At 43.2% G+C, this 19,072-nt stretch overlaps 1 protein-coding gene across 1 annotated transcript in view; it reads right to left on the reverse strand.

The window, feature by feature from the left end:
- Positions 1 to 19,072, reverse strand: part of LOC140322599 (uncharacterized) — a 43,767-nt gene that overhangs the window by 12,808 nt on the left and 11,887 nt on the right. The window contains exons 2-11 of the mRNA XM_072399149.1: positions 17,257 to 18,335; positions 13,883 to 13,949; positions 10,609 to 11,134; positions 8,400 to 8,531; positions 5,296 to 5,376; positions 3,947 to 4,059; positions 3,801 to 3,859; positions 2,862 to 2,951; positions 657 to 699; positions 384 to 587 (exon numbers count right to left, since the gene is read on the reverse strand). Coding sequence (XP_072255250.1) covers positions 384 to 587; positions 657 to 699; positions 2,862 to 2,951; positions 3,801 to 3,859; positions 3,947 to 4,059; positions 5,296 to 5,376; positions 8,400 to 8,531; positions 10,609 to 11,134; positions 13,883 to 13,949; positions 17,257 to 18,201 — 2,260 coding nt within the window. The 5' untranslated portion in view covers positions 18,202 to 18,335. The remainder of the gene's footprint in view (positions 1 to 383; positions 588 to 656; positions 700 to 2,861; positions 2,952 to 3,800; positions 3,860 to 3,946; positions 4,060 to 5,295; positions 5,377 to 8,399; positions 8,532 to 10,608; positions 11,135 to 13,882; positions 13,950 to 17,256; positions 18,336 to 19,072) is intronic.

Genomic DNA, 19,072 nt, shown 5'->3' on the forward strand with positions numbered 1-19,072 from the left:
GCAGATGTGGCAGCTGAGAAGATAAGAGAACCAGAGCGTGCTACAGTAACGGGCACAGACTGGAGGTCAGGACAAGCAGAAAAGAAGTGCAGTCATGATACGCAACTGGTAACCAGAGATAGCAGGAGCATAGAACCATCATGGAATGGAGCCTTGTGCTGGGAAATGAACATGTGTTGGCCTGAGAATAGCTAAATTGAGAGGCTGATTAACAGGCTGGGTCCGCCATATAGCGGTTATATCAATCACCAGGTGGATGGGATCCAGTGACTCTTCTACCAGTCCTGTGCAGCTACAAGGTAGGAAAACACAGAATGGCAGACCCTCGAGCAGCAGATCAGATTAGTTGCCAATTTAGGAGAGGGCACAGGGGTCGTACTCACTCTTTTTGCCATCAATATCTGCGTGTACTTTGCGGCACAGCATTCCTTGTTTGTAGACCGGGGCCTGGGGATCCGGTGCTGGGAGGTCCACAAAGGGATTGCTTTTTTTGCGAACAGACAAAAGATTTTCTGGCTTGGCAACAAGGACAGATGCTAACTTCTCTTCACTCCTGTTAAGGGGGAACAACAGATTCGTATGATAAAATGTCCATTACGGAGCGATGTAAAAAAAAAAAACCCACACCACCCCAAGATTGCTCTGGTTCCCCTTACTGGGCCAATTCAGGCTTTTCCCCACGGTTGAGGTGGTGAAGACCTTCAAGGAAAAAAAAAAAGCATTATGGGACTACAATTATGGTGCATCAAGAAAAACAAACCAAAGCTGGACTACAAAGAAACTAAACCGTTGGTGTCCCATTCAATATAGGCATTCAGCATGTCGCCTGGTAAAGGAATTATCAGGAAGTCCCCTGGCCGCTCTCTTCACTCCTTTATTGACATACTAATGACTTCCTCACACATAACCTCATCACACGCACGGCTCCAAGACTTTTCTAGAGCTGCCCCGATTCTCTGGAATGGTTTTCCTTATCTTGTTCGGGTTGCTCCTACTTTTTGCTCATTTAAAGAGCACTCAAAACCCAACGCTTCAACCTCACCTACCTGTCTTCTTCCGTCCCCTAAACCCTCACTACTTCCCACCATTCCATATCCCCCTCCTATTGTGTGATACTTCTCCCACCTCCTAGATTGTAAGCTCTTCTGGGCAGGGTCCTCTCCTCCTCCTGTGTCACTGTCTGTATCTGTCTGTCAGTTGCAACCTCTATTTAATGTACAGAGCTAAAAAAAAAAAATGTTGGCGCTACATAAATCCTGTTTGTAGATGAGTAGGAAGGAAGATGGCAAAATATGAGCTCATTAACCTCCCTGGTGGTATTCCCATCTGTGACTCGGGGTTAATTTTCAGTGCCAAAAGCAATAACCTCGAGCCACCCTCGTGGTGGAATTGCCAGGGAGTTTACCAAGTCCTATCTGGTTCCCATGTTCCAGCGGCGTCCTCCAGCAGTGCCCGTGGCGATGCCCGGCATCTGCGTCCCTGGCGTGTGAACGTTGGAGACACGAGGCCAGGGGAAGCAGATGCTGGCCGGCATCTGCTCACGAGCCTTAGGCTGGAGGGTGGGAAATTTAAAATAATGTACCACTTTTACATTAAAAATCCTCACTATTCATACCGCCAAGGAGGTTAAACAGTAAATGAGCTTTAAATCAAGCCTTCAATGGCCCCTGTAGGTGCAAACTATGTGGAGTAATTCATCTCTAAAACTACAAAAGAGGCTCCATTTCTAAGCAGGTTGCAGCAGTCTCTGTGAGCTTACATTGGGTGGTTGGCATGCTGGCAGCATTTATGATGGCTGAGAAATCAGGGGAAGCTAAGCCGCGATTTTGAAGCCAATGTGGTGACCTTTGGAAATGAATTACTCCAGAGTGCCCCGAACTATAAAGGTCATTTATGACTTCAAACTCTGATTTGTAAAGGGCGAGTACAGTCTGGTATTTATCACAGGCAGTCTGCATTCCCATTACCACATTACCACACTAATCACATTAGTATTTTCCCCTGATTTTTTCAAGCTGGGTTGGCAGAAGCTGTAGGCGGATGGCAGCCCCTGTATTGTGACCCAACTTTTCAGTAACCACCCAAAAACATCCGGGTGGTTACTGGAAAGTGCTGGGTGGTGCGCCCAGCTAAAAGGGGCTGGAGAGAACACTGCACATGACATACAGTTCTATCCAGAAGCACTATAAGAACTCTGCTAGAAGGAGACTCAGGAATATAAAAAATGCAACTCATTAGATATGGTGGTTGCATTATCTTTCTGGTTAGGTTACAATTTCTGTAAGCACAGAAAAAGCTGGTGGTATTGCCAGATTTTCAGCCTCCTGTACATTCCTATGCATTGGCCTCATGTCTCAATACTATCAGCTTTTTGACCTCTCCTCTGTAGGAATCCCTTCTAATGTAGTGAAGATGAGGACAGGGATAGGCCCAAATCAGCAGAGTAGCCAAGGGTGACAACACTGATCCTCCACTGATACAGTATGGTGAATGAGTGTTGTCATCCTAGAACATGAAGTGTTTTACAGGCTGGATCACCAAGTAAAAAATAAGGAACAGATAGTCTGATAAAAGAAAGACTAATGCAGGCACCTCATTCAAAGACTGATATGCTGCAACAAATGCAATGCATGTTTTTGGGTTTGGTATAAGGTGGATGCAGCTAAATTAGGTGTCAGCTGATGGACAGATTTTACCTGAATGAGTTTCACCTTCTTTCCTGTAATTAATGTTGCCTAGTGTGTTATTATCCACCAAATTATGCACACTCTGGAACAACCCATTCATAAAGAACACCTTTTATTGACACAATAACTATAAGATATATAACTCAATTAGGAGCGCCATAAACACACACGTACCTTCAGGAGCTCCCGAGGAAAATTGCCCCCATCATTCATGCCCTCCAGGTTATTGATGAATTCCTGTGCTGACATGTTCTTTCCAATGTTCTGCAAGAAACAGGTGCAATGCTGATTACCAAACCAGAGGAGCTGGAAAAACTGGCCTATCCAGTGCCTGTCTATACTCCAAATTACTGAGGCTCTCCAGCAGAATAATATTATTTCCAGTTAAATCAACCTAGAAATGTCCATAGGTGATTGCATACATTCACCAGGAGCAGGGGGTACACAGGTAGGGGACACAGATTACAGAGAGGTAGGGGAGCACAGGAAGGAAACATAGGCTGCACAGAGATGAGGGTTTCAGGGGGACACAGGAGTGGACACAGGACAGAGCATCAAAAGGGGACATAGATTGCAGAGGGACAGAGGGGTCAGAGGGGAGCACAGGAAGGAATTGTATCAGCCTGCACAGATACGAGGGCTTCAGGGGCAGACTGGACACAGGACGGAGCACCAGATGGGCACACATAATGCAGAAGGACAGGGGCTGGGGAGAGACACTGAGCACAGGGTTGAGGAGCAAAGAAAGGTGACAAAAAATTAAGAAGGACAGGGGTTAGAGAGTGATATCAGTCACAAAGGGGAAGGAAGGGCCACAGACTGCAGGAAATAGGGGGCTCGGAGCACATTGGTTGCAGCCCCATGGATGTGATAACATCCACATCCAGTAGAAGAGACACACTGCATCTACAGACTTATATTCACAATACTGTGGCTCAGAGATGTGAATATACTGCAGTGAAAACAAACATAGTTAACGTATAGCGTTACTTATATGGTATGTTCTTTGGCAGAGACACATGGATATATTTTTGACACTGCCAAAGCAAACATAGTGGGTGCCAGTTACAAAATTGGCTCTCATTTTTATTCAGATAATAAAAAATTCCTCACCTGTCCATGTAGATCGGAATTCAGCAGCATGATGGCGCAGGTAAGAGTGTGAACAGCATCTGAAAGAGAACACAAAACCTTTATTCTCCAATTTTTTTCATTCAGATGCTGAATGTTCATAATAAATGGGGGCAGATCTGTCTCACCGGCTGAGTTGTACTCATTGGGGTTGCAGCTATGGAAGCGTTTGGAGAAATGGTACAGCACTCGCTCCCGTTCCTGAGTCTCCCCAGTCAATACCAGTTCTTGCAGCAGAGATCTAAAATATTACAAAATGCAATTATAATAAAAAGCTCAGATTTAGAAGAGTGTCAGAGGCTTCATAATCAGTGTAAGTTTTAAATACATGCAGAAATCTTCTGTGTCAGTAACACTTTTAACAATTTTAATAGAAAGCTGTAAGTAACTGCCATGGATAGATTAACATGTAATCCTCACATGCAAATAGCCCAAAGGAGATGCACAGCACACAATACCATTCACATCAATCCTTCACCTAGCAGAGATCACCATGTAATACCCTCCATACCCCTCTTACCATGGAGTGTTTATTGTTCTTGCTAAAATCAAATAAACCTATTAAAATATTTCAATTTTTGGGAGGCCAATGTGCTACAAACAGTAAATGTCCCTGAAGGAAAATAAATTGCAAAGGTAAAAACCCCCTTTTAGAATATCTGAATAAATAAAAATACACATAAATCTTTGCACACACACACACATGCAGATGATGTATACGAGGCAACAGGTACTGACACTTCAACTTCATCATAAGTTCATTATCATTTATTACCAGTCTTACAGGTTAACAATATAATCATAGAGTTATTTACAACGCGAGGAAATATTTATTTCAATGATCCAGTCCAGAGGCCACTTGCTAAACAAAACAGGAAGTTCATAATTCAGAGAAGTTTGTTTGCCTTTTTACCATGGGGGAACCCTTAAATCAACTTTTAGGTCTTCAGGGCCCCCCTTCTACAATTATTATATTCACAGATCACAGTATATTAGTGTGGTGGTCAGTGGGAAGAATTCCTATTACATTGCTGGACAGTGGGATAAATGTTACCTTTACAGATAGCCAACAAGATCATTGGGGTCACTTATGCTGACCTGAAAGATGCAAACTGCTCATTGCTCAAGGAACCCCCAGCAACCCCTGGAGGAACTCTGGTTGACAAACATTGCTTTAGAAAGGTGTTCAGACTTTTCTCAGGACAAAACTAATTGTTTCTGCACATAGCCTGCTGCAGCACCCCTATACTTACTATGTGGGGTGCAGCACTCCAGCTCAAGCGTCAACTGGTGTCTGGGGAAGATTTCATGGCAAACTCCCCAGCAAGCACTGTGGAGATGGAGTGAGGCTTGGTAAATATATATAGCTGGGGGGTGCTATATGCACAGTACTATGTGAAGATTTGTTCTAGGTTAATGGGGTAAATGCCTCATTCCATTCTTCTCGGTATTTCGGCTGTTATATTACATTTCTTACCTGAGAGCTATATCCAGGGTTTTCCCTTTAAAGTCAAAGAGAGCGAGGTATTCTTCAGCCACCATGGCACTAAAATCATTGCTACAAAAACATGTAATAACAAATATTATTAAAATACAGTAAGAATGATCAAGACCAAAGCCACATAACATGGAGAAGCCTTTCTTAGCCATTTTATCCCAGGGGAACACTTACATTACATTTTCAGGGATTATTACACAGTATTTATATAGTGGCGACATATTATGCAGCGCTGTACAAAGTCCATAGTCATGTCACTAGCTGCCCCTCAAAGGAGATCATAATCTAATGTCTCTACCATAGTCATATGTCATTAATACAGCCTAAGGACAATTCTGGGGGGAAGCCAGTTAACCTAACTGCATGTTTTTGGAATGTGGAAGGAATCCAGAGTACCCGGAGGAAACCCACACAGACAAAGGGAGAACCTGCAAACTCCATGCAGATAGTGTCCCGGCCGAGATTCAAACCTGGGACTCAGCGCTGCAAGGGCCAGAGTGCTAACCACTGAGCCACCGAGCTGTCCCATCTTTTATAAATAATTTGGGGTTGATGGTATAATATGCCCTTTGCATTGTTGGTCAGTCTGCAGAATGCCCCTCTTACTGTAATGGGCAGAATGTGATTTTCAAGCTGCTAAAAAGATCATTGGTGTCAATATGCTGGTGGCGTTGGCCCCAAAATATGCAGCACCCTCAGATGGGAAATCCATCGGCCACAGCTCATGGAAATCTTAGCAATATCTGAGCAGTGATCTCCCCGGTTTCTTTTAGCTGGGCCCACCACAAGGCACTTTTCAGTAACCACCCGGCTGTTTTTGGTTGGTTACTTAAGAGTTGGGTCACAATACAGGGGCTGCCACCCACCTGCTGAGGAATACCTGAATGACAATGATTGATCTTGAGGCACTGAACACAGATATACAGAACATCTGGAATGCATCCAGTGCGGGGTCTTAGCATGTAAATGATACTTTAGTCATTTTGTCTGCATGTCAGACTATAAAGGTCCCAGGAGTTCTGCTCCTTCGCTGCTTCTGTATTTATTGGGAAGAAGCCAGAGATCTTGAGAACACAAAGCAGTTTTATAGCCTGCATAGCTCTAGAAAGCAAGGCGTTGGTATTGTATGGAATAAAGAAGGTTACAGATGACTGGTTACTGAGTGACAGCAGGAAGACCTATTCCTGGCATGTCGTGAATCATACAAACACTTACATCTGCCATGATCCTTGCCAAATTCTTTAACGAGTGACTGATTAGGCCTACAGGAGAATAACTTGTAGCATTTTCCTGTGTTGTACTGATCACATAAAACTTTTGATAATTACAGAGTAAGCTAACCGCACACGTGTGATCTCAGCAAAGTTTATTGTAAAACTTTATTGTTCTGGGTAGAACACTCATCCAAGCGCCATCAAAGGCCTTCCTGCTCTAACAAGTTTCATGTAATGATAAAGGGTAATAATAAAAATATGTAATAACAAATATTATTAAAATACAGTAAGAATGATCAAGACCAAAGCCACATAACATGGAGAAGCCTTTCTTAGCCATTTTATCCCAGGGGAACACTTACATTACATTTTCAGGGATTATTACACAGTATTTATATAGTGGCGACATATTACGCAGCGCTGTACAAAGTCAATAGTCATTTAACTAGCTGCCCCTCAAAGGAGCTCACAATCTAATGTCCCTGCCATAGTCATATGTCTTTATTACAGTCTAAGGTCAATTTGGGGGAAGCCGATTAACCTAACTGCATGTTTTTGGAATGTGGGAGGAATCTGGAGTACCCGGAGGAAACCCACACAAACACAGGGAGAACCTGCAAACTCCATGCACTCCTGGCTGAAAGTCAAACCTGTGACCCAGGGCAGCAGAGGCTGTAGTGCTAACCACTGAGCCATGTGCTGCACATGCTATTGTGCTGTAATAAAAAAACATCTTGGGCATGGAATGTCATGCTGTCTGTTGCCAGGTTTTAAATCCCTATAGAGCAGATTTTCCTTTTCTTCCTGTTTTTTCTTATACAAAAAGCCTGATATAGCAGTCCTGATGTAAGCTCAGGAAATGTCACTTTTTTTACATGTGAATAAACAAAAGGACAAGTAATATGTTGGCGCTATATAAATCCTGTTTATTATTAATATTATATTAATTAATATTTATACAATTTTTTATAATAATTATATGAAATGATATATAATAATATTATATAATAAATATCAATAATTATTAATAATAACTATAATATTAATAATAAATATTAAAAAGGACAAGTATTATGTTGGCGCTATATAAATCCTGTTTTTATTAATCATAATATTATTAATAATAACTATAATATTGATAATAATAATTATTAAAAAGGAGAAGTAATATGCTGTGCTGGTAACAAGCTCTTCATATTGGATTGTATCAATTACCATAGAGCCATGTTAGTTGTGGAGTCGTCCGTTTAGCGCTCCTCCATTATCGGTCTATTTGCTGTATGGAAGGAGCTGGATTCAATGTCGTATTCATCTCCAAGTGACACAGACAGCAATAAAACCGCACAGGTTCTTAAACTTCTTTACTTAACCTCTACTCTACTCTATGTGCTGTTTCCAATTGCAGGGATTTCCTCCGACTACCTGACACCTATTGAATAGACAGGGAGTGAAGGAGATCCCCCAAATGAATAACAACTTGATTTTCTGTACATTGGGCCTAATTTATTAAACCCCTCCTAGGCTGGAGAGGATACACTTTCATCAGTAAACCTGGGTAATCCAGCAAACCTGGAATGGATCTGGTCCCGGATTGACATTTTCTAACAAACAGCAAATGACTATAAGAAATCCATTCCAGATTTGCTGGGTTGCCCAGGTTCACTGATGAAAGTGTATCCTCTCCAGCCTTGGAGAGCTTTATTAAATCAGGCCGAACGTGTTTTGCTGAATGCAGAATGTCCTATTGGAAATGCCTTTTCATTGCAGGTAAAGCTGGTCACATGCAGCCACATGCACTCAAGCTGCTCTGCATTTGACAACAACTCCCCTGTAAGACATGTGATAAAATGCTGGCATATTTGTACCCACTTCTTCTGAAGATAAGGAGCAACCTGAGATCTGTCAAAGCCATCCAGGTTGAAGAGCTTCATTGCCAAACACCGAGCCGCCTCCACGTCCTGAGCATTGGCTACAGCTTCCACATAGGTCACTTCCTCGGAACTGGTAAAAGAAAAGTCAGTGAGTCAGGATCAAAAATAGAGACCCCATGTAAACCCCCTGGGTGTCTATTTCTTTCTCAGAGTAATGGTAGAGCATTGTTTTGTTTCCCATTCAACAAAGGTGAAAATGTTACAGCAAAATGATGAGGTTTTGGATAATAGACGACAATGTTCAGCTTTGAGGACACCTCAGATGTCTTCATTGTGGTTTAAACATGAAATGTTGCAAAAGATTGCAGCTGTAATGTGCTTCTCTCACTGTACTAGTGCAGCCATCTTTATAATTACATTATACATATATACATAGTTAGGTTGATAAAAGACATAAGTCCACTGAGTTCAACCACTAGGGAAATAAACATATCCCAGATATAAAACCCTATGGACGTAGTTAATCCAGAGAAAGGCAAAAAAAATCCTTATAAACCCCGGGTACAGTTTGCTCCAACAGGGAATATAATTCCTTTCTGATCCCGAGTGACAATTGGATGTTCCCTGGATCAGCAGTCTCTGTTATCTTTACTTTAAAGCCTTAATGCCCAGTTATATTCTGTGCTTCTAGAAATCATCCAGCTTTTTCTTAAAGCAATCTATAGTAGTTGCGGAAACTACTTCCTGAGGGAGCCGATTCCAGATTTTCACACACCTTACAGTGAAGAATCCCTTCCTTATCCGGAGCTTAAACTTCTTTTCCTCCGGACGCAAAGAGCGCCCCCTTGTGCTTTGTAATGATCTCAACGTGAATAATGGGGAAGAGAGTTCTCTATATGAACCGTTTATATATTTATACAGGGTGATCATATCCCCCCTTATACGTCTCTTCTCAAGGGAGAATAGATTCAGTTCAGCTAATCTCTCCTCATAGCGGAGCTCCTCCATTCCTTTTATTAGTTTAGTTGCCCTTCTCTGCACTCTCTCCAATTCCATGATATCTTTTTATAATGTGCTGTTTATAGTGCTATGCCTGTCACAATCATTTGGGATTTGGATTTTGAAAAAGCAGCAGCTGACTGATAAGGTCGTCCTTCACTTTTCTCCACCAATCAGCAAGCACATTGCCAGCACATATGTGTACTGCAGAGCCAATACTGGCTTATTTTTAAAAAAATGTACTGAATAATGTTGGTGTTCCTAAAATTCAGCTACAAAACAGCAGGTCAAAAGACCCTGTTTCACATTTTCCATCCACCAGAACAGTTTATGTCTCTGATTCTATACAGCAGAGATCCCCATTCCCTGGTTGTCTTACAGGTGGGCCGCAGCTCTGGCCGGTGCACCCACCAGCGGGCTCAGAAGAAGGACCCTGCTTGGGGTCAGAGCCATGTCTCCCGGAGACATCGCAGGCCCGCTTGGGGTCAGAGCCGCGGACCATGTCTCCCAGAGACATGGCAGGCCCAGGGTGGTGGGCGGGTTGTCTCTGGACACAGACTGAGACCTGTGACGAGTGACAGGTTCTGGCTTCATGACGTCACTCTTGGGGAAGTTTCTTCCCCTTTAAGTGACACATGGCTCCCCAGGCATGCGCGGTCTGGAGTCCATGCATATAGTGGTTTGCGACCTGCAAAACTTTGAGGACCACTGCTATACAGCATTCTCACTAGAAATTCTTAAGCTGGGTGGGAAGAAGCAGTAGGAGGGAGGTAACCCTGCATTGTGACCCAAATTTTCAATAACCACCCAAAAGAAACCACTGCATGGTGGTTAATGAAAATTGCCGGGTGGTGTACCCAACTAAAAGGGGCCAGAGAGAACACTGCTATATAAGAAGTACATCTATAAATGTAGCATTTCCTCTCTGAAGATGGCATGATAAATAACCATGTAAGAGCCTATACATATGTTGAATAATCAGACTCTCCCAGATCATTTACTATATCTCAGCATCTCCCCGGACCCTTTTAGCTGGGCGCACCACCCAGCACTTTTCAGTAACCGCCAGGCTTTTTGTGGGTGGTTACTGATGAGATGGATCACAATACAAGACCTGCCATCCTCCTACAATTTCTTACCACCTGGCTTAAAAAAATGCCTGGGTTGAACACTGTATCTATATCACTCAGATGTTACACACAGCTTACCCAGAAGTCTCCAAATCTGTGGACACGTCATCTAGCTGCTCTATGATGATCTCTGGATTTTTCTGCTTCGGTTTAGACTGTAACGTCTCACTTTCTGATGGGAATACTTTACTTCCATGCTCCTTGCCCTGACATCCCTGGCACATTGGATGTGTGCCTTCACCCTGGCATAGGTCAAGCAGCATCTCTTCTTTGGGCTCCTCCCAAGGTGATGGAGAGCCTTCAGTGTTGCATAGATCAAGCAAAATCTCCTCCCTGGGCTCCTCTGGTGGTGCATTGCCTCCACCCTGCTCATTTTTGGGCTTCTTCTGTGATGGTGCATTGCCTTCAACCTGACATTGGCCAAACAACATCTCCTCCCTGGGCTCCTCCGGAGGTGGTGGAGTGGACTCCTGGCTGCAGGAAGTTGGAGGAGCTAAAACTTGGTGTTCAGATTCCTCGTCTGGTATTAACATTTTGGTCCAGTAGTTTGAATCAGAAAACAGCAAACCCGCTTCCTCCTCCCGTTCTTTTCTGCAAGTAGACACTGAAAGACACAGAACAGTTAGATTAAAATACGACCAATGCAATAATGAATGTGACAATTATGAGTAAGTTGTTTTATATTCCCCTCTGCTATCCCTACCACAAGATCTCCTTAGTCACACAGACAGACTGAAGGGAGCCGTAGCCAGTACATCAATCCGGGCACCATGTAAATTTATGTAAGGAGTGGAAAGAATGTCCTTACATCAGCAGAACTGCTTTGCCCAGCATTGCCCAAGAATTAAAGGGAACAGAGGATACCCCCCCAGGTAAATGACACACCTGGCCATAGACATGATTCATCAGACCAGGACACTTTCTTCCATTCTTCCGTAGTCCAGTTCTGACCCTCACATGCCCATTGTAGGCACTTTCAGCAATGCGGAGGTATGATAGATTTACCCTCCACATGTAAATGGTGCTGTCAAGAGACCTAAATAGTGGGAATTTTTGGCTCATCTATCTGTAAATCTGCTTTTTCCTCCTATTAGAATGCAACTTTCACTGCAGTACAACTTGTATTGGGAAAGTTAGTGGTCGCTATAAAGCCAAATCCTGGCACTGTTTGCATTGAAAAGAATGATTACAGGACTCTGAATGAAAGCTGAATTATTTTATGTTTGTCTGGATTTCAGCTTTATTACAACTTTTCTGTGTTTTTTGCATTCACGGTAATTCATACATTTTGTGATTGTGTCACATGTAGTCACCAGTGAGATAAGATTCATTGTTATTGTATCAGCTGACATGACCGTTGTAGAATATGCAGCACATAAAATGAACATGGCTGCCCCTATGTATCTGTTACAAGATATACAAAAAATATATATTTTATTACATTTTTAATATTACAATTCTATCAATAGACTTAACATTCCTCTTAAAAATGTTTGTTTAAAAAGCACCCCAAATGTTAGTAAATTGGTGAGAAACAATAAAAAATAAAAAATATAAAAATATAATATAATAAAAAATATTAGTGAGCTACTTTATGAATCTTAATCAGTGATCTCCCCGGCCCCTTTTAGCTGGGTGTACCACCCAGCACTGTTCAACAGCCACCCGGCTGTTTTTGGGTGGTTACTGAAGAGTTGGGTCACAATACCGGGGATGACACCCATCTATAGCTTCTTCCCACCCAGCTTGAAAAAAATTCTGGTTTCAGCACCACTAATGTATGCCTGTTAGCCACTTGCTCCAGGCGTTTTGAATGGGGGTGGTTGGAGGGGGCTCTGGCTGGAATAAGCAGCTGGCAGTCGTGAAATGATGGAAGATGCTGCCTGACATCCTAGGAATTAGATATTTTTTAACCTCCTGCATGTTTGCTGTCCTATTCACCTCCAATGCAAACATGTGCAAGGTGCATTAAGAAGATCAGTGATCTCCCCAGTCCTTTTTAGATGGGCGCACCACCTGGAACATTCCAGTAACCACCCAGCAGTTTTTTGGGTGGTAACTAAAAGGTTGGGTCACAATACAGTGGCTGCCACCCACCTACAGCTTCCTGCCACCCAGCAGAAATTCAGGGGAGAATACTGAAGACTGTTAGGGTCCTTTTTATGTTGTAAAACTGCGCGGTCCTTAATAGTTTGCAGTGTGCTTGGGAAAGGAAACTCTTGCATGAGGCTGCAGTGCAAATCCTAAACATCAACTGCACAGCCAAAAGCAATTTACCGCTGTTGGGAACTGTGCTTTAATCTGCCTTTCCTTGAATGGAAGCAGCTAAGACTGCAGCTGAGCCTGGCTCACCGTTGGTCCAAAATGGTCCTCACCTTGGTTCCTCACCCAACCCGATACCATCTGTGCTTGTACTAAGCAGCTACACACCAAATGGGTCCCTAATACAAAATATGGATTTGGGGTTCTCAACTTGCATCACTGCCAATGTCTTCTAGCTACAGATCTTTGGGCCCCTGTGCTAATATTTGATAAAGTCCTTACTATTTAGGACAAGCTCCTTCATATCACGAGCCCCTGGTTACATGAGAGTTCCCCCATTCAAATCTGGACCCCCTTGACCTCTGTTAAAACTTAACAATCACTTACTACTGTGTACAGAGCTGGCAGAGATCTCTTATTACTGATTCCATTGTCAGTCAATGACAGATGATATCTAATGCAGGGAGAGGACCAAACAAATCTCCTCTTCCTGCTCTCTGTACAACAGAAAGCAGATGGACACGAGGAGGGATCCTACAGACCCCCTGAAGTAAATGGCCTGCTTTCAATTGAGGGTGGGCAAGGAAATAACTATACGCCGCTGGGGATGGGGGAATAAAAGAGTCAAAGTCAAGATTTGCTATGGTAAAGGTAAAGGGAACATCTGTTAATGATAATTGTGCCTAAGGAATACCCTGAAAAATGTCTCTCAAATCTTCCTAAACAATTGCAGTGCACCTGCTAGTATGGGAACGTGCCTAGGCAACACCTGTGCTTATAGCTCAGTGTTCTTCCCAGCCGCTTTTAGCTGGGCGCACCACCCGGCACTTTTCAGTAACCACCCAGCTGTTTTTGGGTGGTTACTGAAAAGTTGTTTCACAATACAGGGGCTGCCACCCATCTACAGCCATCATTATATAGAGACATGGCTTTATCTCTAGTCTACCAATAATAGACACAGCTTCCAGAGTCCAGTTACCCTTTATTGAGAACCTGGAGCTCTGGTCTGCAAGGACAATGCACAGTTTGCTTGGAGTCATAACATGACTGGGTATCATATACATGGAGGTTATAAGGAAACATCACTTACAGGTTACAGGCACATCTGGAACAGAGCTGGTCACTTCAGCTGGAGGGATTTCCAGAAACAGCGAATTCTAGGAGAGAAGAAGAATTCAATATTAATATTCTAGCAATCAATGAACAAACAATGGAGTTATGAACTTATGATGTATATGTGATCTGCACTTCTTACATATATTTGTTCCTCTAGAAATTCCTTTATCGATATTTTGAAATCATTTCTCAGAAGGAGCAGCAATGTTCTGCAAGCAGCGGCATGTGGAGATGTTACCAACTAACCCAAACAGGGTAATGGTGGGCTGTCATTTGGGGGGTATAAAAGGTAACGATCCCCAAAAAGCAGCCGGATGGGGTGATTCGGCCCCTCGCTTCTTCTATGACCTGGATACTAGAATCTCTATATTTCCTGATTGCTTCTGGCCATCTGGGAGTTCTGGATTTTCCTTTATGCCTTTGGATGTTGCTAATCCTGTTGCATCCTCATTAATATTAATTGGTTTAAACTAATCAACACTAAGATTTCGTGACGTCAGTATTTCCAGTTGTAGTTCTATTTGTCATTAAAGCGGACCTAAAATCAAAACTTTTACTTTACATAAAAGCGTAGACAACTCTTAAATATAAAGTAAAAAATCTATTTATTTATTTATTTAAGTGTAACACCTGCCCTTTCCGATTGCCGTGGCGAACAAGACAGAATGGGAGCGCAGAGCCTCGCGGGATACCTACATCACGCATTCTGGGAGGCTTTTGGCTGCTCCTTTGGCGCATGTTCTGATCTCAGGCATGAGGACATTATTAGGACGTGGATTGTGAACGAAGTGTTACAGGACATTGGGAGCAGAAACGCACCAGCAAACCTACAAAATGTTATCAGCTTCTCAATAAAATAAGCAAAATGCAGACAACTCTGAGGCTCAGCATCTGCTGGGTATCTCCCAGAGTCTCCGATATACCCCAGTATGGCTCTCTGGTCCAAACTTGCTGTTATCTTCCTATAATTTAGGATCATCTGAGGTCAGAGCTAGAACCCCTCCCTCCTCCAATGCCAGGGTGAGCTCAGGAGATAAACCCAATTACTTGCTCATGCTAAAGTCAGACCCGATAATACCGACAGGGAGGTGAGGACAGAGTCAGGCAATTCCCATGCAGCTGGAAGGTGGAGCAACTTGCTGGCAAATGCCCACAGTCATAACTTTGGGTGATCTGATTGTCTAAATGTCATTATATCCAGTGCCCTGCCGGCCCCTTTTAGCATTTTTCAGTAACCATCCAACTATTTTTGTCTGTACATCTGAGCACCAGAACAAGGCAATTAAAATTTGTTTTCTGTCTTGCTCTGCACATTGTATGCAAAACACCCTGCAGACTCTGTGTGTGGTTTCCCCCATCATAGTGTGTGCCTAGCATTGTGTGCATGGTATGTGTGTGTTATGTACATTATACACATCTGATGTATTGGCAGTGTCCTACCCTTATAGTTGGGTGCACCACCCGGCACTTTTCAGTAACCACCCGGCTGTTTTTGGGTGATTATTGATGAGCTGGGTCAGAATACAGGGGCTGCCACCCACCTACAATTTCTTTATTTTGTTCTTTGTTTCACAAGGCAGACGTATGAAAGTAAAAGTAAAACTTTTTTCTGTAATTTGGGTCAGGTAAGGGAAGTTTAGACTCTTTTATTGCCCCTTCTAGGGCGACTCACCAGTCTATTTGTCCTGGAGATTGCTGTCTGGCAATGCTCACATTGGCTATAAAGTTGGCATGTGGTTACTGCTTCTTCATGACAGGGGATTGATGCTAAATGTTGCTTCTCCTGGAGGCAGCTCCACATAGAATGCATGGAGTGGCAGTATGTGGCGCCAATACCCCTCACTGCTGCCAGCTGTCATATGTGCAGATGCTGGGCTCTAAGTACCAGCAAGTGACCAACCGGCTGGTGGGGAGCTGTGCGGGATCGCTGGATCCCATATCAGCTCTGACCCTGCCCTAATGTGGGATATTTAGGAGATTGAGGTCTGCCAACTATAAATTGTGATTATGAAATGCTACACCTGCAGACAGCCAATCACGGGCCTATAAAATGCTACTGGGCATGCTGAGCCTGCTGCTTTTTGGAGCCACACCATGGCATATAATTGGTAATTGGAATGTTGTTCTCTTCTTTTGAAGATGCCAGCTGCCTGACTGCCATGCTGTTGCTTTAATGAGGCACCAACCCGGAACATGTATTTCTCTAACTTTCTTAATTTGCAGTGTTCTCCCCGACCCCGTTTAGCCAGAAGCACCACCCAGCACTTTTCGGTAACCACCCGGCTGTTTTTGGGTGGTTACTGAAGAGTTTGGTCACAATACAGGAGCTGCCACCCACCTAAAGCTTCTTCCCACCCAGCTTAAAAAAATACTGGGTTGAACACTAGCATATCTACTCCGAGGCAGTGATATAGGAGAATGAAAAGGTCAGCATGGGCAACAGATAATTGGTATTTACTGGTGTTTAGCAAAGGTTATTCCCTATTACAGATTTAGGGATGAGAAGGTGGGATGCACACATATTATTCAGCTCTACCAGCATCCCTCAGTACATTGGAAACACATTTCATACCTGGCCCAAAATTCATTAAAGTGTCCAAAACTTTTTCATTTTTTTGTGCTGAGCTTTTATAGCTGCAGTGTCTCCCCAGCTCCTTTTAGATGGGCGCACTGCCTGGCATTTGTTGCAAAGTTGGGTCAAAGTATGTTGGGGGGGGGGGTTAGCTGACAGAATTTTAGGGGTTACTTGATTCCTATGACAAAAACAACTGAGAACACAAGGCTTGTCATGTGTTGCCGTCACAGCTTCTTTCCCCCCAGCTTAAAAAATATTCTGGGGGGAACTCTGTGCTTTTCTCACTGATGGAATTCACTCAGTGTGAGGGGAAATATAAAGTTATTGCTAGAGTAGGTGAGTGTAAGTAATCTGATGGGGACACCCCTTCCATTGGGGAAATTTTCACACTGTCTATATGAAAAGGGAAGTGAAAGAACATCTCCCCAATGGGACACTTGGTAAAAAAAAATAATTTCCATGGTTTAATGCACGCTCACTGACCCCATAGGTGTAAAAAAAAGAAAAATGTTGTTTTGGGGTTTCAGGCTCAAAAACCTTCACGTATTACTACAGAAATACCTTAGGGAGTTTTTTTTCCTATTTCTTCCCACCCAGGTTATAAACATTTCTGGGTTGAACACTGGAATAATGAGAGGAATGCTCTTTGTCAGTGACCCAGATTGGAGTAAAAACCCAACAGAGATTAAAATCTATTCCTGGTATATTCACAACTAAATAAAAAATGATCCAAATACTTTGGATTCAGTCCGTATAGTAAGTGTGTCACCTACCTCCTGAGTACAAGGCAGCTTGTCAGACCACTTAGTGGCCCTTTTACTGAGGTGCATTGACCTCTCCTCCTCCCATTCATCTTCATAGATCTGGAGCTCCTCCAGAGACTCTTCCTGTGTTATCTGATGCCATGCAACCATTCCCGTACCCAGGTCTTTACTATGCCATGCATTTTGTTTCAGCAGCCCCCTTCTCCCGCTCACCATCTTGTCCATCAGAGCTGGCTCACGTTGGCTGGTCAGTCCAGAAGTCTGTACATTATAATCCACATTATGAGGCACTTTATAGTTCCTAAACAAAGGATTATCACAAAACAAAGGCTCGTCTTCTATTTCCAATTCGGAGTAAGCGGTATCATTGCTCTCTTGGTCCTCTTCAACACATTCCTGATGTATCGCCTCAATGCAAGGTGGCCCCATCTCCAATATGGAAGGTTTGCTCAGCCCAATAGGTGGGCTCATATTAAACTCCATTTCCCTGGCTTTCTGATTGGTCTCCGTAATTTCAATTTGATCCTGGAGATCCATCACACAAAGCTGAACCTGAAGTAAGCTGGCTAGGAAAACGTCCTGAGCAGAGGAGTCCTTGGATGCGTTACTGACTTGAGTCCTCATATTGGTGGTTTCATGGGAGACTTTCTGCTCTGCGGGATAAATATTACTTGCACAGCATTCCCCAACATTCGTACCTGGGGGGGTGAAACCAACACCTTTGGCTTCCTTTTGTCCTTCATTATCATATTTGCATAACACAGACCTCTCAGTTCTGGAGGGAGCAGAGGACAAACAGTTCTCATGGAATGATGGAAAGTGATTAAAGTGCGGAGAAGGTACGGAGGTTTCATGTTCCTGCCAAACACGGGAAAAGCTTTGATCTTCTACCTCCGAGTGTACATAATAAATAGGTAACAGGTCGTCATCCACAGACAGCTGCTGCTTTTCCATTTCACCCCTTTCATTTGTCTCTGCAGTTTTCTTGGCTGGCACAGAAAAGAGACGATGATCCTAAAGATCTCTCCTCCGAAACTTCATGCAGGCCTGGAACTCCTGAGAGAAGATTCGTTGGGTTAACATCTGCACTGGAGAAAGAACAAACAGAACAGTTAATGGTTAATAGAAACATTGTAAAACTTTACATGACAGTTCAGAGTAATGACACCAAGTTCCAAATACCAATCAGTGTTGAACTCAGAAATGATTTTAAGCTGGGTGGGTGGTATTGTGCCCCAACCTTTCAGTAACCACCCAGAAACAGGCAGATGGTTTCTGAAAAGTGCCAGGTGGTGCACCCAGCTAAAAGGGGCCGGGGGGGAACACTGACAATACATCAGATGTTTATAATGTACATAACAGACACACACATACCATACACACACTGCTATGCACACACAATGCTGGGGGAAACCACACTGAGTCTGCGGGTGTTTTACATACAATGTGCAGAGAAAGGAAGGAAAGGAATTTTAATTGCCTCGTTCTGCTGCTCAGATGTACAGACTCCACATCTCTACAGATGACATTCACATCTAAGACTGCATACACACATTATTATTATTAAACAGGATTTATAGCGCCAACATATTACACAGCGCTGTACATTAAATAGGAGTTGCAAATGACAGACAGATACAGATGGTGACACAGGAGGAGGAGAGAACCCTGCCCAGAAGAGCTTACAATCTAAGAGGTGGGGAAGTATCACATAATAGGAGGGGGATATGGAATGGTGGGCGAGTAGTGAGGGTTTAAGACACAGTAGGGTATTTGAAAAGATGGTAAAAGAGCAGAAAGTAGGAGCAAGCCGAATAGGACGAAG

The sequence above is a fragment of the Pyxicephalus adspersus genome, chromosome 2, assembly GCF_032062135.1.
Source record: "Pyxicephalus adspersus chromosome 2, UCB_Pads_2.0, whole genome shotgun sequence".
NCBI lineage: Eukaryota > Metazoa > Chordata > Amphibia > Anura > Pyxicephalidae > Pyxicephalus > Pyxicephalus adspersus.